The sequence below is a fragment of the Solanum verrucosum genome, unplaced genomic scaffold, assembly GCF_900185275.1.
Source record: "Solanum verrucosum unplaced genomic scaffold, falcon-dt-bn FXZP01000062.1, whole genome shotgun sequence".
Classification (NCBI taxonomy): Eukaryota; Viridiplantae; Streptophyta; class Magnoliopsida; order Solanales; family Solanaceae; genus Solanum; species Solanum verrucosum.
In genome coordinates this window covers 3,949,678-3,975,735 of record NW_026020477.1, presented here as the reverse complement: position 1 = coordinate 3,975,735, position 26,058 = coordinate 3,949,678, and the positions used below count along the sequence as shown (strand labels likewise).

General features: G+C 32.9%; 2 protein-coding genes across 3 annotated transcripts; both read left to right on the top strand.

Moving 5' to 3' along the window:
- Nucleotides 1-388: 388 nt before the first annotated feature.
- Nucleotides 389-9,354, top strand: LOC125809228 (uncharacterized). 2 transcript variants are annotated; one of them, XM_049488886.1, is made up of 5 exons: nucleotides 389-565; nucleotides 2,038-2,613; nucleotides 3,500-4,750; nucleotides 4,831-4,907; nucleotides 8,674-9,354. In XM_049488886.1, the coding sequence occupies exons 1-5, from the start codon at nucleotides 455-457 to the stop codon at nucleotides 8,975-8,977; spliced, it is 2,319 nt and encodes a 772-aa protein (XP_049344843.1). In that variant the 5' UTR covers nucleotides 389-454; the 3' UTR covers nucleotides 8,978-9,354. The 2 variants fall into 2 exon arrangements, with proteins under 2 accessions (XP_049344843.1, XP_049344842.1); XM_049488885.1 differs by having other exon boundaries at nucleotides 8,671-9,354.
- A 4,032-nt stretch (nucleotides 9,355-13,386) lies between these two features.
- On the top strand, nucleotides 13,387-18,220 carry LOC125809387 (uncharacterized). The gene is made up of 2 exons (XM_049489038.1): nucleotides 13,387-13,640; nucleotides 17,728-18,220. Exons 1-2 carry the CDS (start codon nucleotides 13,387-13,389, stop codon nucleotides 18,218-18,220), a joined length of 747 nt encoding a protein of 248 aa, XP_049344995.1.
- Nucleotides 18,221-26,058: the final 7,838 nt, after the last annotated feature.

Genomic DNA, 26,058 nt, shown 5'->3' with positions numbered 1-26,058 from the left:
AATTTATTATAAATTTATAATTGAATAAAAATATAATTATTACCTTCACAAAATATAAAAAATGTAAATATAATAAATGTGTGAAAATAGAAGAAAGAATTTGTTTTATGAATTAAAAAATATAAATAAAAAAAATAAATAATAGTAATATGATAATGAGGAGAAATAATTTTTGTTTTTTCTATGTTTCTCTCGGTGTCCAAAGCCCAAACTGAAATATTCATTAAAATTGAATACGCTCTTTACAAGACCCATTTGGGTGGTGCAACACCAAATTTTCTCCATAAAGTTCGAACCCGAGTCCTTTGTTAAATGTGGAGCAGTATTAAAATCTGATTGTATGGATAGGAGATGCTGTCGACTCCCAATTCCCAAACATCAGTTTTGCGCGCCAAAATTCTCAACTCGCAAAATCCTCTTCTCTTGGGTGACATTGTTCGGGTTCTCAGTTTTGATGGGTTCTAAGAGAAAATCCAAGAGCTCGAACCATTTCAAAAAACGAAACATAGGTTGTGATGATTCTGGCATTTTCCAGCATCTTATCTCAGTCCTTCAAACTCCACAGGTGCTTTACAGTTTCATATGATTTCTCTTCTATTGCTTGGTTTGCCCTTTTCCCTAACTTCTGTTTAGAGGGGTTGTTTGTGTTTTGATTTTCCTCTTCCTTTTTTGGGAAGGGGTTGTGGGTGGGGTTTTGGGGATCAAGATTGTTACTTTGAGAAATTTTGTGTAATTTTTGCTTTTACGATTTTTTTTAGCTCATTTTAAGCTCGCCCATGTTGGTATTTTTTTGTTGATGAACTGTTTATTTGTTTGGCATAATACATAAGTATGCCTTTTAACTTGGCCTCAGTTCATATTTATGCCCTAAAATTGAACAAATAGGCACATGTGTCCTATGAGACATCCTACATGACAATTTTCATCTTACGTGGTATCCTATGTGTATTATGTCTCGCAGAACTCATGTGTTTACTTGTTCAGCTTTATATACCTTAAAGTGTCTACCTATGCACAAGGGGGTAAATGTGAAATGAGGCAAAGTTAAATGACACATTTGTTGTGTATTCTGCTTATGTTTTTATTTCTTTGTTTGGTTTTCTAATTTTCAATGTCTTAGCTTCTTTGCAGCACGCTTGTTGATTAGAATTGTTGAGAAAATAGTCAATTTTGTGGGTTTAATTATGATGAAGAGCCTATTTGGATTGACTAATTTTAGGTGCTTTTAAACTAAAATAGCTTGACAGTGTTGCGGACTGCATAGTGAACTCATTCAAAATTTGCTGCAGACTAGTTCGGTTTAGTGTAGCTGTGGATTGATTTGCTTGTTGGTAGAAACAGTAGAGATACTTTATATTCAGATTTTGTGGAGTGTTTAATTTTCAATTTGCAGTTGTTGGATGCTTTCATGGGTTATGAAAAGTTCTTATCCTTTTTGGCTTCAGTTTATGTAAGTTTTGGCTTAAGATGGAAACTGGACACTAACATGTTTTCTTACTTCTGTGCTATGAACGAATGTTGGACCCCTTAGCATTGTCGGTTATCGCCATCTTAACTATTTTTAACGGCAAACTACAAATCTAGTTAAAATTCAGTGGCAATTTTCTACTCCCAAGAGAAATTGGAGAGGGAAGTTGAAATGCTATCAGGAATATGGAATGATTGTGAGCATATACAAACATTACATACATCATATGGGAAAAAGGAAAAAAAATGCATCTTGCGAATAACCTATCCAAAGAAAAAATGAAAGAAACATTATGCGATAAGGACAAACTGGTAAAATTGGATTTCAAGGTGAAAATGAAGTCCTCAGTTAATTTCCAAGTACTACTAATCTTTTGGTACTACTGGGGGAGTCTTTGAATTTAATGAATTAAATGCACACTATTGTCTTGTTAATTGTTTCCCCTAAAGTACTTTTTAAAATGCCTGATGATAGAAATATGTTTTGACTAAACTAATCGACAGTTGATATATTATTTCATTTTCTTCATTCGCTTCTAATTTATTGTGCCCCATTCTTCCACCATGCAGGGTGTGAAGTTACCTGTGTTGAAAAGTTTGTATTGTCTGCTTGTCCATTTCTCCTTGAACTCACTAGAGAGTCCAACATATAAACTTGATTTTGATGATTTGGACATGGAAGTTGATCACAATGGGTTTAAGGCATCATCAGAAGATATAGAGACCCTCTCTGGCATATTATTTGAAGAAATGTATGAGCGGTTTGACATTTTATTCTCTGCTCCCCGTGATACTTCTGTGAATGATCAGAGACAAGGTATTTTGCAGAAGAATATGCCTAAAGATGCTGAAACTTTTTATTTGCTGCTGAGGTGTTGTATGGTAACCTTGACCTTGCTTGTGTCCCAACACAATCTTCTTTTAGAAAAAGGGAAGATCCTTTTGGTGTTGCTCCGAAAGTTATGTTCAATAAAAACATTTGCAGCAGGAAATAGGATGGAAATGACTTTTCAAAAATCAGTTTCTCATGCATTCACATCTGAGGATAATGATTGCAGAACAACCTCCACAGAGGACATTGTTGCATCCCTCCATTTCTTTGAGCCATCTGATCCTCATACTTCTTTCTTGTGTGCAACATTTGAGGTAATTTGCTTATTTATCTCTTGTTGGTTGGTATATGGCTCTCGATTTGTACTCATGAAAAAATCTCATGGTTCCTTGTCTGTCAAAATAGAATATGATTGACCATTAATAAGGTCAGAGTGAGTGAGTAACTCAGTGTGTCTTCACTTGTTGTATCACTAGCACTACAATAGAGAGGTAAGGAATTAAGACTGATTAAATCCCTGATGAGCAAACGAGAGTGTAGGGTCCACACTGGGGTTGTAACCTGTAGGGTGTTTTTAGTTAACTCAGTGGCATGTCTAAGCTAAAAGCTTGATTGACGCAGGCTGCATCTTATGATACTGATCTACAATATTACACCTCAAAGAAGAAGTATTGGGAGCACAATTTTCTCACAAAACTTGTATATACAAAATCTGGTTGAGAGCTGAATGAGTGTGTAGATATTGGAGAGAAGTGCACAACTTTTATCTTCCATGTTAAATACGTTTCTTTCCATGTTCATTCATCTGGGAGAGAGGGGGAGTGAAAAAGGAAAAAGGGTAGGCGCTGTCTGTCAGTTAATGATTGGCATGAGTACACAAGTCAGCATGTATATGATATAAAACTTCTTCTTAAACAGTCATGGACTCTCTCAGTGTTTCTTAAGAGAAGTTCTTTCACCGCAAGATATCTGTTTTTTTGGAGTGTATGAGGTACTAGTATTAGAACCTTAATTTGATCTATAAGATATCTTGTTTCATTGTCAGTGGCATCCATCAGTCTTTGTTAGGTTTTCTATTTCTCTCTGTTCAATTTTCTTTCTGTTGTACATCTTGTAATTTACTGTTGACCTTGCCTCATGTTGTGTACTTCACTTAAGATATCTGGTGTAATTTACCCCATATGGGAAATGCGTATGCAGGTTTTTGTGGATGAGCTTCTGGTGCATGGACAGTTGAGACGGTACTTTAAGCTTATTGATTCTCTAGCTTCTTCTGCTGAAGTTTTATTTACACCTCAATCTGGTCAGGGAGATATAGGAATAGTAATGGAAGTTTTGTCTAGGTACTTCTTATTATCATGGTCTGATGAGCATAGGTCTGGAGATCATCTTAACAGATTATTATTGGTAAACAATGAATATTTCAAATCTTCATTAAAAGCTCATGAGTTGAGTCTGTCTGCGGCCATATCGTTGCTTCTTAACCCCACCATTCTTTCTGCCCCAAAACTAATGCAAGCACAATTAATTTCAATGATTTACGAGGCCACCTTTTTGCTGGTTGATATTCAAAACCTTAAGACAAATCATAGACCTCTCAAATTCTTTCTCTCACTGTTTGAAAAATCAGTAGCTTTGTACATGAAGCACCTGTCCCTGTTGCAAAATGCCTGTCAGTCTTCATTTGTTAGTCATTCTTCTACAAAAGGTGCAGAAGGGAATGGTATTCATCCCCTTTTTGAATTGTGTATATTAGCCAGGACAAGAAAGGAGATCAATAATCTAATTTTGAAGTTTGAGGATTCATCACAACCTCACTTTCTTAAACTTTTTTTTGAAATGAAATCTGACCTGATAAGTTCCTGTGTAACATATGTAAAAGAGAGTCGCTATCTTCTAGACAACTCTTGCCAAGATGAGATTATGTCCACCTTAAGTTGCCTAATTTTAAGAGCTTCGGACAGTTTCGAAGAGAATGCAATAGTGGATGCAAGTCTGGAAGATATTTGTCTTCTGGTTTCTACGCTAAAGCTAATGAGCTCTTCCTTGTTACAAGTGGTCTGGTGCCTCAGATGCAACTTGAATTCCGGTTCTCCAAAAACCTTGAAAGATTTTGCATCCTGTGGGGAATACAATTCTATCTTGGGAATAATTGACTGTTTTAGAAAGCTCAGCATATACAGTTCAGTCCAAAATTTTTCACGCCAAATGATGGAAATAGACTCTGAGAAGCATAAAGTTTCCAAGATGATGTTTCTACATTTTTCAGGAATGCTTTCATTCAGTTTCTTTAAGAGGCTTGATTGTTTAGCAAAAGGCTGCTTGTTTGCTGTTGCAGCTCTGCTGAATTTATTCATCTTTGAAGAAGGTAATTTGGATATAGTCCAGTCACTAGTTGATCCAACTCCAGACTTCTTTTCATATGGATTATCTGCTGTTAGAATCCAGGAGGTCAGGTTTAATTCCTTTTTGCTCTTGAAAGAATATATGGCCTATATTACTGTATTTCAAGCTGTTAGTACATAATACAGGCTGTAGTGGACAAGAGATCTAGTCTTGTGGTTGCATCAAAGTTTCAGAAGGCAAGGACCCTGTGTTCAAGTTCCAGGTACTGATATACTACCATCACCATGTATCATTTATGAGCTTGAGACCATACATTTGCTTGCTTCCACTTTGCTTGTACTAAATCTGCATTTGCATGAAATCTGACTAACTTTGTTGGCATAAAGACCTCTGTTTGTACCTTGTGTTATGAAGTCTCACATTCTTCAAATATACTGTCAAGCTTCCATGCGTACTGACCAGCTTTTAAGCCTTCTTCTTAACTTTTGTTATTTAAGTTAAATTAACTAATTCTCTCTATTGAACCTAAACTTTATGGACATATCGTCTACACTTTCTGTCCCAAAATCTGCCTTACCTATATTGCCATTAGATTTATGCATTAGGTAGATTTTCTGATGTATTGAACTCGATTCGATCCTGCCTTTTGATACCTAACTTGTATGTTGATCATATTCCTTATAATTCCTATTTTCTCTAGCATTATTTACTGTGGAAAACTGATACTACTTTAAAAGTGTTGGTGTGTTAGCTTTAATGTGGTTTCCATCTATTTTCGTGAGCAGATAGATAATCTTTTCTGGAACAGACATGTGCTAAAATTTTCCTTTTAATTTTTTAAACTTTTATTTGTTAGGATTATAGTTGTTCCAGTCATGAGCTAGACATCTTTTATTCAAATTAACTTTGTTAGGAGTTATCTTTGTATAAGGGCTACAACCATCAATCAGCGATAAGCCAATTAACTAAGACAAACACAAATTTGGATGAGAGACGAATTTCAAAGGGATACTGAGATTATATAGCATAGAATTATCTTTCTCAAAGTTGTGTTACTATGAAACAACTTAATCCCACGCAGTGTTCCGGGAAGCGAGAAGCGGAAAAAAGCGACGAGGGCTCGCTTCATAGAAGCGAGAAGTGTGAAGCGAAGCACACACTTTTTTTAAATAAAGCGTTATTTAGTATAAAAATAAAAAATATTAAATATTAAATATTCATAGATAAATAATCAAGAATTGAATAGAGGTAACAAATTCTTAGATTAAAAAGTAAACATATAAAGCAAATACATAACTCAGTCATAACTCTTCGTAGAACAACAAAAAAACAAAGTAAAAAAAATAGAGAGACAGAATAGAGCAGCAGCCAGCCAGCAAAACAAAAAAGCAAAAACAGAGTATACACATTACAAACAGAGCAGTAACTGAGAACTTCAAATCAGAAGAAAAAAGAACAAAGAACAGAGTAATTGAAAGAAAATATTTTATTTATAAACTCTTATATTTTTATTGGTATATTTTTGTGTATTGAAAATAACTAGTAACATCCATATTTATAGAAGTAAAAACCAAATTAAACTAGTACTAGGAGTTTCTCTAACTAACAAATCCTAATTAAACAGAAATAAGTAAATACCATAAATAACAAATCCTAAACAATTTAGGATTCCAACTCTAACTTTGAATTATTATTCCAACATTCTCCCGTAATCTAAAGTTGTATACTGTTGCTTTTTTCTTCTTGTCATTGTTGTTGTATTGGAGTACTCTCTTCAATCTTTAAACGTTGGAGTACTTTTCTTCAATCTTTCAATTGTTGGAGTATTTCTTTTCAATCTTCAATTGTTGGAGTACTTCTCTTCAATTCTCACTTATATTATTTTTTGGTGCTGGAGCACCTTCTCTCTAACTTCCAAGTGTTGGAGCACTTCATCTCCAACTGACGATATATTTTTTTTGGTTGTGTTGGAGCACTTCTCTCCAACTTCCTAGTGTTGGAGCACTTCCTCTCCAACTCAGGATATTGTTTCTCTTGGTTGTGTTGGAACACTTCTCTCCAACTTCGAAGGTTGATTCCCTCCCACCATCTTTTTTTTTTGTTGGGTGTTGGAACACTCTCTCTCCAACTCTCGTTGATGCCCTTTCCATCAACTCCTTTTCTTTATGTTTTTTTGTTTTGTTTTTGGAGTTGGAGCATGTCTCCAACTCTCGTTAATGCCCTTTCCATCAACTCTTTTTTTTTTTTTTGATCTTCTTTAACTTTTAATTTAGAGAAGAGTTTCTTCCTCTTGTGCTTGGTTGCACTTCTTGAAATCTGCAATATTTTCGTAAGTCTTTTCTTTTAGGATGTTTTCATGCATATATCATTCGTCTGACGTTTGTCGACATAATCATTGGCCAGACAGGAGGCATATATGAGTCATAGACAGTGGAAACTCTAAGATCTTCTACTATGATCGTAGAAGTTCTCATACCAAATTGAAGGATATTTTATTTATAAACTCTTATATATATATATATATATTTTTTTTTTTTTTTTTGCGTATACTTCAATGTATTGAAAATAACTAGTAACATCCCTATTCATAAAAGTAAAAACCAAATTAAATTAGGACTAGGAATCTTGCTAACTAACAAATCCTAATTAAACATAAATAAGTGAATACCATAAATAACAAATCCTAAACAATTTAGGATTCCTATTCCAACTTTGAATTATTATTCTAATAGTAGCGCTACTTAAGTAGCATTACAAACAGAAGATTGAAGAAAACAAACCCTAGTTACCAGAAAGAGAAGAAGAGAAACATACGCAACACTGTAAAGAAACAGAAAGAGAAGAAGAGAAGAGAACAAACATGTCGCAGCAATCGACCAAGGAGGGAAAATAATTGGAAAGATGTGCGCAAGTAATTTTACAGAAATTAAAAAAAAAAAAAACCTTACAGAAATATAAAAAAACCCTAGCTAGAGCTTATTTCATTTAAGCGAGTTTTTTTCTCGATTTTATAAAAGGTGGGCTTCTCCCTTTTGGGACGAAGCGCACGATTCTTCACTACCGCTTTGCTTCAAGGCATTAAAGCGTAACCCTGTCACGTCCCTTCACTTCTCACTTAAAGCGAGTGCTTCAGCGCTTTTAACAGTATTGATCCCACGGGATATTTTCCTCATAAACGTCTTCTCACTTAAAGCGAGCGCTTCAGCGCTTTTAACAGTATTGATCCCACGGGATATTTTCCTCATAAACGTGAAATAGTGGGACTTCAAGGTAAAAAGTAGCCTAACATTACAACCATATGAAACTGATGACATGTATTTTAGGTTAAATTTTTATCTCTTGTACATCTAGTTGTATTTTGTCTGGTATTATGGTACCAAGTTAGTATTATACTGGATGTTATACGGGAGGGAATGTCGGGCCGCTTAAGTCCAACACATCCACAAGATGAGTGTCGTAGAGATTCAGATGCTAAGATGAATGCGTGGTCATACAAAATTAGACAAGATTAGAAATGACCACATTTGCGAGAAAGTTCAAGTAGCACACATCGAGGATAAAATGATAGAAGGTTGCTTGATATGGTTTAGTCATGTCCTGCACTGATCGTAGATGCACCAGTCCGTAGATATGAAATCTTGGTGAGGAAGGTGTTAAGAGGGACCACTTGGAAAATACCTATAACAAATGACTTGGAAGAAAAATGTCTTGAAGAACCTACAATTTCTTCGGATCCATGCAGACTTAGCAAAAGGTAGTGCACAATGGAAGAAAAAGATCTATATAGGAGATAGTTAGTAATTGAGAATATGTGTTAGTCATGTTAGCACTTGTAATTTGTTCCTATGCCTTTCTAGGAGTTGTTTAGTCTTTTGGAAATTTATACGGAACTTCTAGATTTTTTATTTTCTTAAAATTGAAGTTCTAGCTGTTGCAGGTTAAGATCATTGTTATCTTATTCATACTTACCTCACCTCCCTCCTTTACCCCTACTGCTTACCTTATTCTTTGACTGATAAACATAGAAGGAAGGGAGATAGCTCAGCGATAAGCACTTCTGAAGTTTATAATGAAGAAGATGTGGAAGCAGTGGAAGAGGAGACGGAGGAAACAACCAATGGGAAGATATTTCTCCAGTGCAGATCACTAGCTGAACAAGTCCCTGATTTGGATGACTTAGCTGATTTTATCGAGTGCAAGCAGGGAAAGGACTACCCTTTGTGGCTAAAGCATCGCCAAGAATATCGAAAGTTGAAATGTGACAAGATGGCACTGTTAAGGTGGAAAAGGAAAAAGAAATCTTGGAAAGTCATGAAAAGGAATAAACCTTGAACTAACTTGAAGAGTTTTCCTTGGAAAGGAAACTGGCGAGTTGAGCTTCATTGTGTGACCTGGACATATGTTAGGATATCTCCAACTGAACAATTGCTGTAGAGTGATGTTTTGACAATGCTTTCCTCAGTGCATGTAAGAGAATTGCTTAAAGAAGATTTTTATTTAATGTCTGCGGTCGCATATAAATAGGGTGAAATCTGAAGACTGATATACTTGGAAGTCGGATCTTAGCAAGCTATCAGAGCTTCTTTTTGTCCTAGTTAAGGTGGTGAAATGGCCATAGAATCCAGGAAACTGCCTCTGCAACATGATTAAGCTGATATTACATCTTGATTTAGGTATATCAGAGTTTGGCATGCTGAACTTTAACTAGGATCAAGGTACCAGATGCTTTTACAGATAAATCCATTCTGGTTTTGTGCCTCTCTTTTTATGTATGTCTCATATTTCATTTTCTTGTAAAGGAGTTGGGAGGTCTTTAGAGGATTCAGCCTTCTCTGATTAAAGCTTTTAAACTGGCGACATCATATGCGCAATCAAACCGAGCTTAATATGCAGTACTCCTGTTTCTCCCTTTCATTGATTAGAGGAACATTGCAGGTGAGATGTTGGCATCATTCGACATTCCATCTCTATATTTCCCTTTCTTGGTTGTTTCATCAAGAAAAAAGCCAAGGAAATTATGGTTTTGTGTGGCTCTTCTAAGTTGACCATAAGAACCTGTATTATAGGATCATGCTTGAAAGTTGGAGAATTCTATGATATTGCACCATCATTAGTGTTTTTGTTGTGTACATTCCTGTAAAGTCTATCAAATGCTTTGGAAGGTGAGGTTCAGTTATCCCAGAGTAATGTTCCATGTTTCTTTTCCTATTGATTCTGTCAAAGTTAAGTTAAAGAGATGACAAAACATTGGAACACTGCGTTTGATGTGACTGCAGTTTTCAATTTGACCAGGTAAATGCCTTGTAATTGTATGCTAATCTGCCTAAACCTTTGGACAATTAAATTTTGCTGATTCTACTTTCAGCTTTGTGCTGGTTTGCAGAGTGTATGGTCTTCATTTGGGGGACCAAATTAACATAGTGTCCGTCTTTATTTTACTCCATCCGTTCTTATTTACATGTCGTTCTTACTAAGAATAAATGTTCCTTAATATTTGTCATTTCACAAAATCAATGTATAAATGACACTATTCTTTCTATTTTATCTTTGAGAGTTATTAGCCTTGCAAGTATGAATTTGATCAACATAGGAAAACTAAATGATTAATTCATGTTCATTGATCAATTTAATTAATCAAAATAAATTAATTTATGTTCATTTATAGAAAATTTAACTTAAAGAGAATATTAAGTAAGGGTACAATGGTAAGTTTATATAGTTTCTTAAGGGACATGAAATCTAAAATGGTGACATATAAATAGAAACATTGGGAGTAATATATATTCTTTATTTCCCCACTTTTTATTAATTTTTTTTTTTTCATCTTTACATTGTTTTATTTCTATTTATCAAAAATATAATATTAAGGACACAATAACATAATTGCTCAAACGATTATTAAAAGTACTAAATGTGTGGTAATTAATGACTAAATGTATGCATTTTGTCCTAACATCATCAGCCACACACTTAAATTTTTACTTATCTCTGACATTTAAATTCATATCAATAAATCAAGCTTAGGAGCGTTACTACTTTGGTTGATACAAATAATTAGGTTATATAACAACTCACAATATACATTTCCTGATCATCATGCAAGAATTAAATACAAGTAAATTCAATCAACCAATAAAGTTTTAGCCTCCTAACCTTAGAAACGTACTCTGACTTCTCAAATTTAAGTTTGCTCACATACTTTGTTAGAGAAAACTAATTCCACTACTTATCTATCATGAAACAGGTGTCCTTACAAAAAGTAAATAGTCTACACACTCAAATCAAAGAAACTAATGTAATTTAATGACTCACATCAAATATAAATCTGTTGCATCCACAAAAGATCACAATGAATCATAGGTTTGCCAATTATGTACATCTTTACTAATTAGGTGTACTCGAATAGAATCAAATAAGATGATAATACGTTATAATGTCAGCTAGGGGATAAATGAGACAACTATATAATAGTGACACACTTCTAAGCACTTTGCTCTTTCTAGACTTCATGACCCACTATTTTCTTTTCCTTATTCTGTTCCATCTCTTCATTAATTATTTTCATAAGTAATTCTCATCACATGAAGAATGTTTAATCATCATTTTCTTTTATCTTTAAGCAAAAATTTTCCATGTCGCATTAATTCAAAGAGGGTCTCATTATCACTTGGCAAATATCATTGGTCACTGTTACTCTCGATCATCTCTTTTGTTCATTTTTTAAAATAATAACATAATTTAAGCTAATGTTCAAGAAAGTGGGATGCAAAAATTAGGAATTTAACAAATAGGTCAAGATAAAAATACACTTACCAAATGAAAAATCATAGGCTCAAAGGACTAACTAGTCATAACAATATTTGAGTAGGTTAAAATTTAGAAGACATATCAAAGAAAACCTATTATCATATTTTGAACAGAGCAACATTTATTATTAAGATGCAAAACATGAAATATATGTACAAGAAATCTTCTCTTTTTATAGCAAAAGTTTCAATCAAGATGGACCAATTATACTCTTAAGGAAGACAATGTCATCGCGAACTATAAATACAAACAAGTCTTTATACAAAGTCACTATCTTGAGCCTAGTGTCAGAAAATTTATTATTTTATTTAACACTTGTGCAATCATAAAAGTATTACTCAAGCTCAGACCTAAATATGCTAATATCAGATAAGTCAAAATGATCTTCCCTATATTTCTCCCTTGCTACTCCTAAAAAAAATAAAAAAATAAAAAAATAAAAAAATAAATTAAATCCTAAAATTTTATAATATTACCCAATTCAAACTCCAATCCCCTCAGAAAAGAACTAATGCACAAAGAAAAATCAAGAGAGATTACTATCTATAAAGTAGCACAAAAAAACACTCAAGTGATCTTTCCATCCACACTTAAGCATTGTTTGTTAAGAAATCATAACCAACTTAATTAATATCCAAGACATTTCAAAGAAGAATCTAGAATATTCAAGAGTTATAAAGAAATAAAGGAAGATCTCTAGAATGAGTATTCTAGAGAGAAAAGTCTAGAGATTTTCTAGATAAGGTAGTTAGAAGAACATTCTAAAATATAATAGCAAAATCATTAGCTAGATTCTTCTATCACTACCTATAAATAGAGGTGATTCATTTGAGTTGTATCTAACCAAGTAAGAAAGCAAGAAAGAAAGAAAGCAAAAGAGCAAACAACAAGTGAGTGAGGAATGAGAGAGAGAGTTGCTAGAGTGTGAGTGCAAGAAATATTTGTTTGTAAGAATTGTAAGACCGAAGCGGACTCTTACTTTGATATAATAAAATTCAAGTTGTGAAAAATTGATTGTGCCCGGCTCCACAAACAATATCCAACAAGTGGTATCAGAGCCTGGCGGATAAGAGCGAGACATGAACTTAAAGAAGATCTACAAGTTATTGTCAGAAGTTACAAGTCGCGAGGCACTTATCAATGACGAATTTCGCAAGAACTCTCAAAAACGTTGAGAAGTTCAACGCAAGCAACTATGGATCATGTAATTTCTTTCCATGAAAAGAAGAGAAATGGTTCATTACACAAAATAAAAAGCTTTTTTTACGAGGTACAAATAGAAATTCCTCTGAGCATGAGGATGCAATATTACTTTCTCAGTCAGGAATTATGGGATATCATTGGTGGATCAGACACCACACCACCAACAGACTGAAGCAACAAGAAGGTGGAAGGTCAAAGCTGGAAAGGTCATGTATGGTCTCACTATAACCATCGAGGATGAGTTCCTACAATGGATTAAGAGTGCCAAAACACCCAAAAAAGCTTGGGAGACGTTGACAACTATTTTTACAAAGAAGAATGATGCGAGATTACAAAGGCTTGAAAATGAGCTTTTGTCGATCTCTCAACGAAATATGACAATCAACCAATACTTCTCAAAGGTAAAATATTTATCTTATGAAATATCAAAATTAGATCCTGAGAATACTATCATGGAGACAAGAATGAGGAGAATCATTATTCATAGTCTAAGGCCAGAGTACAAAAACATAATTACAGCCACACAGGGTGGGCCACAAAACCAATTTTATATGAGTTGAAAAATCTGTTGGAAAATGAAGAAGATCTGGAGAAGCCATTATTAAGCATCTCTATAAAAGATGAAGATAAGGCGTTCTTCAGTAAAAAGTCAAATTTTCAAAGAAGGGATGAGAGGAGAAGCTCACGTCCAGTGGAAGACTAGAAGAATCAACATCAAAGAAGTGAGCGACATGACAAGCATGCAAACCAAAGCTTCAACAAATGAAAAGCAGAGAAGTGCTATAATTATGGAAAGAAAGGACACTATGCTAGAGATTGCTGGTACAAGAAACCTGAAGGTAACGTACCTACTTCTTCCCATAACCAACAATAAGAAGAAAAAGCTTGGGATTTTGAGACCTCTTATGCAGTTGAAGAAACTAATCAACAAGATGAGTTTGTCACATGTCACTCTAACAAAGAAGAGGAGATTGCACTCGCAACTGTAAGTGAGAAATTGGTTGATTATGAACATGATTGGACCGTAGATTCATGATGTTCCAATCACATGACTGATGGTGAGAAAAAGCTCGTCAACATGAGCATATAAAAAGGCGGTCGAGTAGTGGTGACTGCAAATAATTCAAAAATGTCAATAACTCATATTGGCAAGACGGTGTTCGTGACTCAGCACAACTCAAGACAAGTGGAACTTCAAAATGTCTACCATGTTTCAGTATGAATAAAAACTTATTATCTGTAGCGCAATTAACAGATTCTGGTAACTATGTCTTGTTTGGGACAAATAATGTAAAAATATATTAGAACTTAAAAGTTACAAGCACACCAATCATGGAAGGGAGTGTTAGGATTTTTTCCTGATTTTCTTACCATATTTGAGTTTTAGTTTTACCTTGAAGGAAAGTTAAAGCATTACCATAATTGCTTTTACTTTTCATGAAAGAAAAATATTATTTTCTTCCATATTTGGTTATTCTTTCCTTATACGAAAAGCTTGAGATCTATAAATTGAAGATCCCTATTCTTCCAACATAATAGGATCTACAATGTAGTCGTTTAGAGACTTTTGTTTATGGGGAGATTTTCTCTTTATAGTTTTTAAATATGTAGGTCAATTGGTCATATCATATAATAATATATGTTTCTTTTAGTATAGTTTTATATGTCGTCTAATTTATCAACATATGATTTACAATTGTAAGCTTTCGCATGACTCCCTAATCACTTTCAAACCCAACAAGTGGTATTAGAGACATGGTTCAATGGTTCATTGAAGTTAAAGACATGTTCAAGGTTGTTTCAAAACAATTTGCAATCAATTTGATGATAAATAAGATTTTTGTCCAGCTACATGTGGATAAGAGATTTGAACCATATTTTCAACATTTCTGTTGCTGCATCTTTGAAAATAAAAATAAAATAGTTTTAAACCATTTTAAACCCATATATTTTAAATTTTATTTTTAATCATGGCAAGCAACAATGGTAAAGACTATGTGAAGAGCGAAGATATCATGCACGTGAAGAAGACGAATCAAGTTTTATCAAGAAAATCCAGCCAAAAGGGGAGATTTGTTAGGGTTTTGCCCTGATTTTCTTGTCATATTTAAGTTTTAATTTTACCTTGAAGGAAAGTTAAAACATTACCATAATTGATTTTACATTCATGAAAGGAAAATATAATTTTTCTTCCATATTTGGTTATTCTTTCCTATAAGAAAAGTTTGGAGATCTGTCAATTGAAGATCTCTATTTTCATAGCATAACACAATGAGATCTACAATGTAGTCATTTAAAGACTTTTGTTTATGGGGAGATTTTCTCTCTACAATTTATATGTTTTTTATTAATTTTTAAATTTGTAGGCCAATTGGCAGGGGCAGACCCACGTGGGTTCCAGGGGGTTCACCCGAACCCCTTCGGAAAAAAAATTACACTGTATATATAATATAAATTTTCTGTATTTATGTAGATATATATATTTTGAAACCCTCAATGACAGGAAAAACTTATAGCGCAGCGGCAGGTCCCCTTGAAGTTAAGCTTCACGTCGAGAATTTGAATTCCCGTATTAGCATTTTATTTTTAGTTTCAGTTCCGTTATTTCACATTTTATTTTAGTTTTTAATTTTAAAAATCATGCTAAAAGTGTGGTTTTAAATCCAAAAGAATTCAAGGGTCTCATTCCTAAAAGCTAAATAACTTTTCACTTCCCAAATCCCTAAATCACTTCCTTCGTTCTTTCCCACCACTCAAAAGTCAAATATTAAATTCATATCCCATAATTTTCTATTGATTTGTTTCATAGTTGATACTTCATACTTGAATCTATTCAATTTGAAATAATAAAAAATAAAAATTCGTACTTATTGCTTAAAAGGTAAAACCCTTTTCTCTTCTTCTTCTTCTTATTCTTCTCTTTCATTTTTCAAGAAATTAAAACTAAAATATTTGTAGCAAAAATTTCAAAAAATAAATGGGTCTTTATTTTTTAAAGGTTGTAGTAGCTCTGATTATCTGAAGTGGAGGCTCAAAGCTAAAATCTAAAGAGTTAATTGTGTGTCTTTTCTCCAAGGTAAGATCTTCTCTCCATTTTTCTTGAAAAGTTTATCTTTCTTGATTGAATATTGAGTATCTTCATTTTAAATTGTGAATTTTTTTTTTATTTCTACTTCTTTCTTTGGTTGTTGTATCTAGATTTATGAACCATTTGAATTTTGATGGTAATATTTAATGTAATTTGTTAAAAAATATCTCTAATGCATTTAACAATTCAACTATTTTGTATAGATTCATAGTCAATGAAGACGTACTTTATTAAAGTATCAAATTCAAGTTCTATTGCTCAGAATCAACCTAACCGGGAAGAAAATGCTAATCATTTGGAAGTACCATCAGATTCTTCTCAAGAATTTGATTTAAGTTCTTTAAAGACTGATCTAGGTGAAAGAACTCAAATCTTGGAATTTCATCCAAATCATCGTGACGCTATTAGAAGATCTTATCTCCAGAAAAAACCTTGTCAACCTCTTTTGAAAGAGTTCCCATAAACAGAGATTTCTTGAGATATGCGTCGTTTTAATCATAAATGGTTTAATGAATTTCCTGATTGGTTAGAATATAGTATATGTAAAGATGTAGCCTTTTGTTTGTATTGTTATTTATTCAAGGGAAACAACAATCTTCTAGGTGGAGGTGAAGCTTTTTCGAGTATGGGGGTTTATGAGTTGGCATAAAAAGGCTAGTTTACAAACACATGTTGGTGGGCATACTAGCATTCACAATCAATCAAAAAGAAAATGTGAAGATCTAATGCGGCAACAACAATCTATCCATACTTCATTTGAGAAACAATCCAATCAAGATAAACATGGGTATTGAATCCGCTTAGCAGCTCCAGTTGATGTAGTAAGACTTCTTGTGAAACAAGACTTGACATTTTGAGGTCATGATGAATCTATATTATTACTTAACAGAGGTAATTTTCTTGAGTTTCTTCCATTTTATGCTAGAAAGTGTGATGAAATTTGTAGTTTTGTATTGAAAAATGCTCCTCAAAATGACCAAATGACTTGTCCAAAGATTCAAAAAGATATTGTGATTGCTTGCAATATTGAAACAATTAAGAGCATCATAAAGGAACTAAAGGGTGATTATTTTTCCTTATTGGTTGATGAATCTTTTGATGTTTCATGCAAGGAGCAAATGACGGTTATTTCACAATATGTTGATAAAAGAGGATTTGTGATGGAGAGACTTCTTGACATTGTTCATGTTAAAAATAATAGTGCTTTATCTCTTAAAGAAGCAATTGTCAATTTACTTTCTCAACATTCCTTGAGTCTATCTTATGTGCATGGACAATGCTATGATTGAGCAAGTAATATGCAAGGTGATATCAATGGCCTCAAGATGTTTATTAAGAAAGAAAGTAGATCGGCTTATTCCATACATTATTTTTCTCATCAACTTCAATTAACTCTTGTTGGTGTTTCTAAAAGATGTCTTCAAGTTTGAGAACTTGTACATTTGGTTTCAAATATTTTTAATGTGTTGGCGGCTTCTTATAAACATATGAATGATCATCGAGAACTTAAAAAAAAATATTCAAGAGGCTTTTGATATGGGTGAGCTTAAAACTGGTAGATGCTTGCATCGGAAAGTTGATATTTCTAGAGCTTGGGATATTCATTGGGGATCTCACTTCAAATCTTTTAACTGTTTTATTCTCAAGTTTGGTGAAATTATGGACATTCTTGATAATATTGTTGAAACTATACATTCTATGGATGAAAGATCCATGGCAACATGATATATTCGAATTGCTCAAACATATGATATTGCATTTGATGAAAGACGTTTTAGGAATTACGAATGATTTCAGTACATGTTTATAAAAAAGGAGCAAGACATTGCAAATGCCATGCTACTTGTTAAAATGGCAAGAGAAGGCTACAAGAGTTAAGGGAAAATGAAAGACAAGATTTATTTGTTGTTGAGGTGTCTACATTTTGTATCAAGTATAATATTTTGGTACTTAATTTTGATGAGTCGTATGTTAATTCTGGAAGATCACGCCATAAATCTGTTGATTATACTGTTTTTCATCATTATCGTGCTGAAGTATTTTGTAAAATAATTGATTGGCAATTACAAGAACTCAATGATTGTTTTAGTGACGTGACACCTGAGTTTCTTTATGGAGTTGCTTGTTTGAATCCGATAGACTCATTTTCAAGTTTTGATATTCAGAAAATAATGAGAATGACTGAATTATATCCCGAAGACTTTGATGAACTTAACATGTTTGCACTTGAGAATCAACTTGCAAATTACATTATTGATGTCCGTGATATCAATAAGAGGTTCTCTAATTTACATGGGCTTTGTGATCTTTCAAAAAGATTGATTCAGACAAAAAAGCATTCATGTTATCCTCATGTATTTCGTTTGGTGAAATTTGCTTTGCTTCTGCCAGTTGCCACTACATCGGTTAAAAAAGCTTTCTCAGGAATGAACTTTATTAAGAATGAGTTGCAAAGTCAAATGAATGATGAGTCTTGAGTGGTTGCATGGTTCCTTTAATTTTATGGAGAAATATGTGTTTAATGATGTTTCAACGAATGATATTATTTTGTCTTTTCAACCAATGAAACCTCGTCGAATAGTATTGTAAACGTGCTTGAGAAGTATTAGCACTGACCTCTTTTTGGAGTTTGTAGTTAGCACTCTAGTCCTAGAATGAGACATTGTGAAGTGCTATTTTTTTTGTTCTAGTTAGCACCATTTTTTGCTCTACGTAGCATCCTAGTTCTAGATTAACACATTGTAAAAGGGTAACCTTTTGTTTTACTGTAATCACTCATGTTAGTTTCGGGTCTCTTGTGACGAAACTAACTTGCTGTACCTATAAACTAAATACTACTACTTCCTTGAAATTTTATTTTGTTGGCTTATTTACACGTTTATACTTTTATTTTTTGAACCCCCTGAATGAAAATTTTGGGTATGCCACTGCCAATCGGTCATATCATCTAATTATATATTTCTTTTAGTATAGTTTTATATGTCGTCTAATTTATATTTGTAATTATAAGCTTTCGGATGACGTCCTAATCACTTTTGAATCTAACATGGATAAGATTAGAATCAATCTACGTCGTCATGTCAGCAAATACAACTTATGTTGAGAAAATGCGGAGTAATGAAACAACTGATCTATGGCATGCACGTCTTGGGCACGTGAGCTACAACAAACTAAAAATCATAATGCAACTGTCAAAATTAAAAGGTCTTCCCCAGCTTGAGATTAGAGGAGACACTATATATGTTGGATGTCAATATGGGACAACACATCAACTTCCCTATGGAGAATCAAAGTATCAAGCGAAGAAGCCATTGGAGCTAGTACACTCAGACGTGTTTGGACCAGTGAAGCAGTCCTCCATCAGTGATTATCGTTACATGGTAACATTCATTGATGACTTCTCAAGGTATGTACTTAAAAGAGAAATATGAAGTATTTGAGAAGTTTAAAGAGTTTCAATATACTGTGGAGAATGATATTGGAAGAAAAGTCAAATGTCTCCGTACAAACAATAGGGGAGAATACACATCACGAGAGTTCAATAACTATCTTAAAGAGAAGTTGATGAGACGACAACTAACTTGTCCAAATACGCCACAACAAAATGGAGTGACTGAATGAAAAAATAGATATCCAACAAAGATATGTAGAAGTATGTTGCATAGTATGAATGTACCATCAAGGTTTTGAGTATAATGCATGAAGACTGTTGTCCATATCACCAACAGGTTACCGCAGGCAAGATTGAGATTCATCTCACCATTTGAGATACTTAAAAAGTGATTCCTATCGTAAGCCACTTTCGAGTTTTTGGTTGTGTGTGCTATGTGTTCGTGTCAGATCATCTCCGCAGCAAGTTTGATAAGAAAGTTGTTCGTTGCATCTTTGTTGGATACGACAAACAAACAAAAGGATGGAAGTATTGTGACCCTAGCACAAATCGGACATATGTGTCAAGAAATGTTGTATTTGATGAAGCATCATCATGGTGGTCTGAAGAAGTCACATTACTAGATTCAATAAAATTAGAGAAAAAGCTACAACATAAGCTTGAAGAACAAGGACAAGGAAGTAAAATAGAATTACAACAACAGGTATGTGAAATACTCGAATCACATAAAAAGAGATATCTTCAACCAGAGAAAATAAGAGCCCGTGGAAAATTGGAATTCATTAAACTCCAGAAGAGCTGCAAGGAGTACAAAAAACTCCTCAACGACGAAGATCCACACGACCGAAACTCTAAAATAGCAAGTATATAAATGTGGTGCTGGCTGAGGTTGACAAGGTCAAGGAACCTACCACCTTCGAAGAAGCTTCGAAGAGTAGTAAATGGAGAATGGCAATGGAAGAGGATATTTCAGCCTTAAAGCTAAACCAAATTTTGGAGTTAGTGGCTAAATCTATGGATGTTAAACCCATATCATGTAAGTGAGTATATAAGCTGAAAACACGTCCTGATGGATCTATCGAGTGGTACAAGGCATGATTAGTAGCTCGGGGATTCTCACAAGAGTACGGTCTTGACTATGACGAGGCATTTAGTCCCGTGGCAAAAATTACTATTTTTCGTGTGTTACTAGCTCTGACAGCTAGTATGTCTTGGACACTGTGGTAGATGGATGTGAATAATGCTTTTCTTCATGGAGAAGTGGATCGCGAAATATTCATAAATTAGCCACAAGATTTTCTGAATAGAGTCAATCCTGATTGTGTGTGCAAATTGAAGAAAGCTTTGTATGGTTTGAAGCAAGACCCCCGAGCATGGTACGGAAAAATTACCGAGTTCCTGATCTAAAGTGGCTATCAAGTGGCATCAACAGATTCAAGCTTATTCGTAAAAGCTCGTGAATAAAGGTTAGCTATCATATTAGTCCGTGTAGATGATTTAATCATCACATGATACGACTTCGATGAGATCTATCAAGGTAAAATAAATTTGATGGTGTGATTTCAAATGAAGGAGTTGGGCGAACTAAAACACTTCCTTGGTCTTGAGGTTAAACAAAACAAATGATGAATTATTCCTTGGACAACAAAAGTATGCGAGAGATCTACTCCAAAAATATGGAATGATGAGTTGCAAGATATCTTCTACACCAATGGAGCCTAACTTAAAACTATGTTCCCATGAAGGCAAAGACTTGGAGGAAGAGACAATGTATCGTCAACTTGTCGGTATACTTATCTATTTAACATTGACCAGATCAGATATTGCCTTTGCAGTTGGATTAATTAGCAGATTTATGCAGAAACCAAAGAAGCCTCATTTGGAAGCAATCAGAAGGATATTAAAGTATGTGAAAGGAAGTATTGGCTATGGACTGTTCTATATGAAATGAGCTTCTTGCAAGATAATCGAATATTGTGATGTTGATTAAGCTGGTGACCATGATACCCGAAGATCAACCACTTGATATGTTTTCAATCTTGGATCAGCCGTAATATCATGGTGCAACACAAGACAACCAACTATTTCACTTTCAACTACAAAAACAGAATATCGAGCAAGAATGACGGCAGGACAAGAGAGCACATGACTAAAACAACTCATGTAAGGCTTGCATCAACATCAAAAGATATGGTACCACTATATTGTGACAACTTGTCAGCTATTCGTTTGGCTGAAAATCCTGTATTTCATGCTCAGACGAATCATGTGGAAGTACACTATAATTTTCTTCAAGAAAAAAATTCTTCAAGGAGAAATTGAAATGAAGCAAATCAGGACAAAAGAGCAAGTAGCGGACATATATTCACTAAGAGCCTGGACAACATGAAGTTTATAAGGTTTCAAGAAGTGCTTGGAATAATTGAAAGAGAAAATAAAGTTGGTGCTAAGGGGGAGTGTTAAGAAATCATCACCAACTTAATTAATATCCATGACATTTCAAAGAAGAATCTATAATATTCAAGAGTTATAAAGAAATAAAGGAAGATCTCTAGAATGAGTATTCTAGAGAGAAAAGTCTGGGGATGTTCTAGAAAAGGTAGTTCTATTGGTAGTTAGAAGAACATTCTAGAATATATATATAGTAGCAAAACCCTTAGCTAAACTTTTCCATCACCACCTATAAATAGAGGTGGTTCATTCGAGTTGTATCTAACCAAGTAAGAAAACAAGAAAGAAAGTAAGAAAAAGAGCAAACAACAAGTGAGTGAGAAATAAGAGAGAGTTACTGCTAGAGTGTGAGTGCAAGAAATATTTGTCTGTAAGAATTGTAAGACCGAAGCGGGTTTTTACTTTGATATAATAAAATTTAAGTTGTGAGAAATCAATTGTGCCCATTTGCACAAACAATATCCAACATTGTTCTCATTGTATACTATAAATAATAGAAAAAATTACCTATATACACACTTTTTCCCCCATAATTTCCATTATTCCCTACCAATTCTAAAATTTTCCATAATCTCTTATTTTTTAGGACAACACAAAACTGCCGGATACATAATCCACACGATTTTTTTCTCCCTTTTTCACGCCACAAATCTTTCCACAGTTACCCCATTAATCCATTTATGAATTTAAAATCTTTTCTCTTTCCAATTAATGATTTCAAGTTATTCAAGAGGTGGATCTCTTTCCATAATTCAGTTTTCATTTTTTTTTAGTTTTTCATCTTCAACATTGCTTACACCTCTACGATTGACCAAACAGATGAACACATAGCAGCCTCCATGCTCTTCGCAATAGATTTCAGCCATTCAGGTGTTTCACCTGGAACTAATGTGAAAAAGAAGGCATATTTCATATCAGAACAGATCTAATAGGCGCTTGTTTGTTTCCTTCTTTTAGGTTTGTATGAGAATGGCTTTTTGTGTCTGTTAGGAACATCTCATATAATTCAAAGACTGATCTATAGAATTATTAGTAAACAATAATGCCTTCATTTCAATATTATGATACATTACAATTTTATCATGTACAATGTATCGTGTTCAAATTACTAAATTATCTTACAGCTATAGTTTGGGATACATTAATTATATTTTTAATGTATCTAGTGAATTTTGTTTCTTAATTAATGTATAATGACTTTTTTTCAACACTACGATACATTACAATTTTATCATGCACGGTGTATCATGTTCAAATATTAGCTTTCATACATAACCTTAATTAGTTTTGATACTTGATACAAAACTTCTACCAAATGTATCATTTATCAAAAGTTTGATTGAAAATTTGATTTTTTTTGGAAGAATGGAAAGAAGAATTTTGGGATCTAAAAACACATTACATATACATCAAACTAGTAATGTATGAATTTGTAACTAGTAATCATGTATCACGACTTATACATCAATGTACAAATTAAAAAATTAAAAAACAGAGGGTATACATAGCAAATCCAAACAACTTGAATCAAAATTGAAAGGATCTTCAATGAATTTGAAGATTCAAAAGGAAATCGTTTGTCCAACAATAATTCAATCACTTTTGTATCCTTCACAACTCATCTCGCTAACCCAAAATTTCGACAACAGTTTATGAATCAAATCTGAAAGGTTTCTTCGCTGAACGGGGGGGGGGAGGGGGGGGAGGGGGGGGGAGGGGGCCAATTTGAAATTTTGAATTTTTTAGTTCTCGATTTGTCTCTGTATGATTGAGAGTAAGAAGAAACGTAAGCGTAATTTATGGGATTTAATTAGATTTTCATATTTTTATTTCCTTTTTAGCGCAACAGAAGAATTCTTCTTTGTATTAGAGTTAATGTATCTGGATGGTGAATTAATGTATCCGGATGGTGACTTATGTATCCGAAAGGTTCAAATTTTAAGGGATTATTGTAATTAGAAAAAGAGTAGGGATAAGATGTAATTTACTCTTTACACTATGAGATTTATGTAAGTTATACTAAAGAAAAAAGACATAAAATCACCACTGAAGTTATCCCGAATTTTCAAAAAAATACTTTTACTTTGCAACCGTCCTATTACCCCACTAAACAATTATAAACTTATATTATATTATTTTTCAATCAGCCTCAAATTTTAAGAAGCAATTGTGTTCACACACCAATCATTACATGACACGTGTTAAGTTAATTAATTTTTTTTCATTTTAAGTTTTTTCTTTATCTCTCTCTCTTATTTTTTGACTTATTTTAATTTTGATTTCATCTTAAATTTCACTTCATCCATCCCTCCATTTTCTTTCTTTTTCTTCACCGCCCACCCTCACCCCACCCCCACATCAAGTTGAACCCCTCTCCCTTTTTTTTCTTTTCTTTTTCTTCTTCTTCTCCAATCAAATTCTTTATTTAGTGATTTGTTTTTATAAAAAAAGAAGTCATATTGTTTTCTAGACTTTATTGAATTATTGATAACAAAACTAATTATTTTTCTAAGAAAATTTAAATTTTTTGAAGGTATCATCAATTACTCTTTTTCATATAACTTCAAAATCAGAAATAATAATTTTAAAAGAATCAATGAATTCCCCGAAAATTGAAAGAACTTGATTGAAATCGGATTAAAAAAAACTATATGATACCTCCTAATCATCTTGAAATCTAATGGGTTTATCAAATTGTTTGAAATGTAAGAAAATATTTAGATAAAGTTTTAAAATTAAAGAGAGTAAAACTAATAGTAGTAAAAAAAGGAAGGTAAAGTTGTAGTAAAAATGGTGACATTGGAAGTGAGAAGTTTCAATGGAGATGACAATGAATTTTTGAAGAAGAAAGAAGAAAGAAAGAGAAAAAATAATAAGGAAAAAAAAGGTTAAAATAATAAGAAAATATATTTTATGATAAAATAGTTGTAAAAATAAAATTATAGTAGTTATTTTAGGTTGCTCACTCTTTTTAGAGAGTGCACACACTGCACACACTCTTTATGTAAGGTGGACAAAAAATGGTGTAATAATATCAATTCAAGATTGTTTAGTGGAACAATAGAATACTCACATAGTTAAGGTGTCTTTTTGAAAATTCGGGACAAGTTCATGTGTCATTTTATGTCTTTTCTCTATACTAAATAATAAAAGGGAAAAGAAGCTTCATAGAAGATTGAAGCATTACCAACTCATTTGGTACTCAAATTTCTTCTAATATAAGATATGATTATTTATGTAAAAATCTCACACTTAACTCCAACTTTATATATAGTCTGCTTTTACGTATCTCCAATAATAATAGCTTCCCTCTCATATTTATACTCTTTAAAAAATAACACTAAAAGAAATAATAAAATTAACTTGTTTTTCAACAAACGCCTGATTTAATATCGTGACACGATTTAAACTATTTTTTGCCTTCATTTTAAACTTATAAATTGGACCCCCAATTTTAATTCCGTTTTATGACTGTGTTCTTGGAATGATACAAATATTTGCCAGCCAAAAATTGATAATTCATTTGAGGAGTGTTTCCTTATTGCCTAGACCACCTTGAAAATTTCAGAATATAAGACCAAATATCTACCTCTTATTTTGACTTCATTCCCATTTCATCATCCATCCCTATTTAATTGGTCATGATTTTAATAAACTTTTATTTCATGAAGTTCTTGAGAGTAAATATATGTGTACCCCATTGAAATTAAAATTCTATATACTCTTACATAAAAATAGATTTATACAATGACACTTAATTATTTTATGAAAAATTATTCAATATATATTGAGAAGTCAATTAGATTAACCATTTAATTAATTAATAAATAGGAGAACAAAAGTTAAGATCAGTGGAAGATAAAGTAATCAAATACTCTATCCGTCCACTTTTATTTGTCATGTTGCATTTTTCGAAAGTCAATTTGATTAATTTTCAAAGTTAAATTAGATTACATTAATTCGATATTTTAAACATAAAAAAATTAGATATTAAAAAATTATACGAAAAGTACCATAAATTGCAATTTTTTGCATTTCAATATGATGAAAATATACATCGTAAAATATTAGTCAGAGTTTTTATAGTTTGACTCTAAAAAAGGAAACTATGACAATTAAAAGTGGACGGATGTAGTAGTAGGATTGATCTTAATTTTTGTTGATTTCTTTATTGAGATATGTGATGACATTAAATCTTTTAATTAATGTTGAATGATCGTAATATCTTATAATTTTTTCAAAAAGAAAATAGTAGTTACTTTTAATATTTGAATGTTAAGAAAGGATCATTTCTAAATTTGATGGGGGTGATTATTATCGCGCGAAGCACGGCGCAAGTTATTTTTTTAAACGCAAGGAGCAAATTAACTGCTCCCGCCGTTTATTTATACTTGTCATTGTTTGACATAACACATCTATTAAGAAAATAATTATTGGTATATGTATTTTTTTACCAAATGATCCCTATTAAAT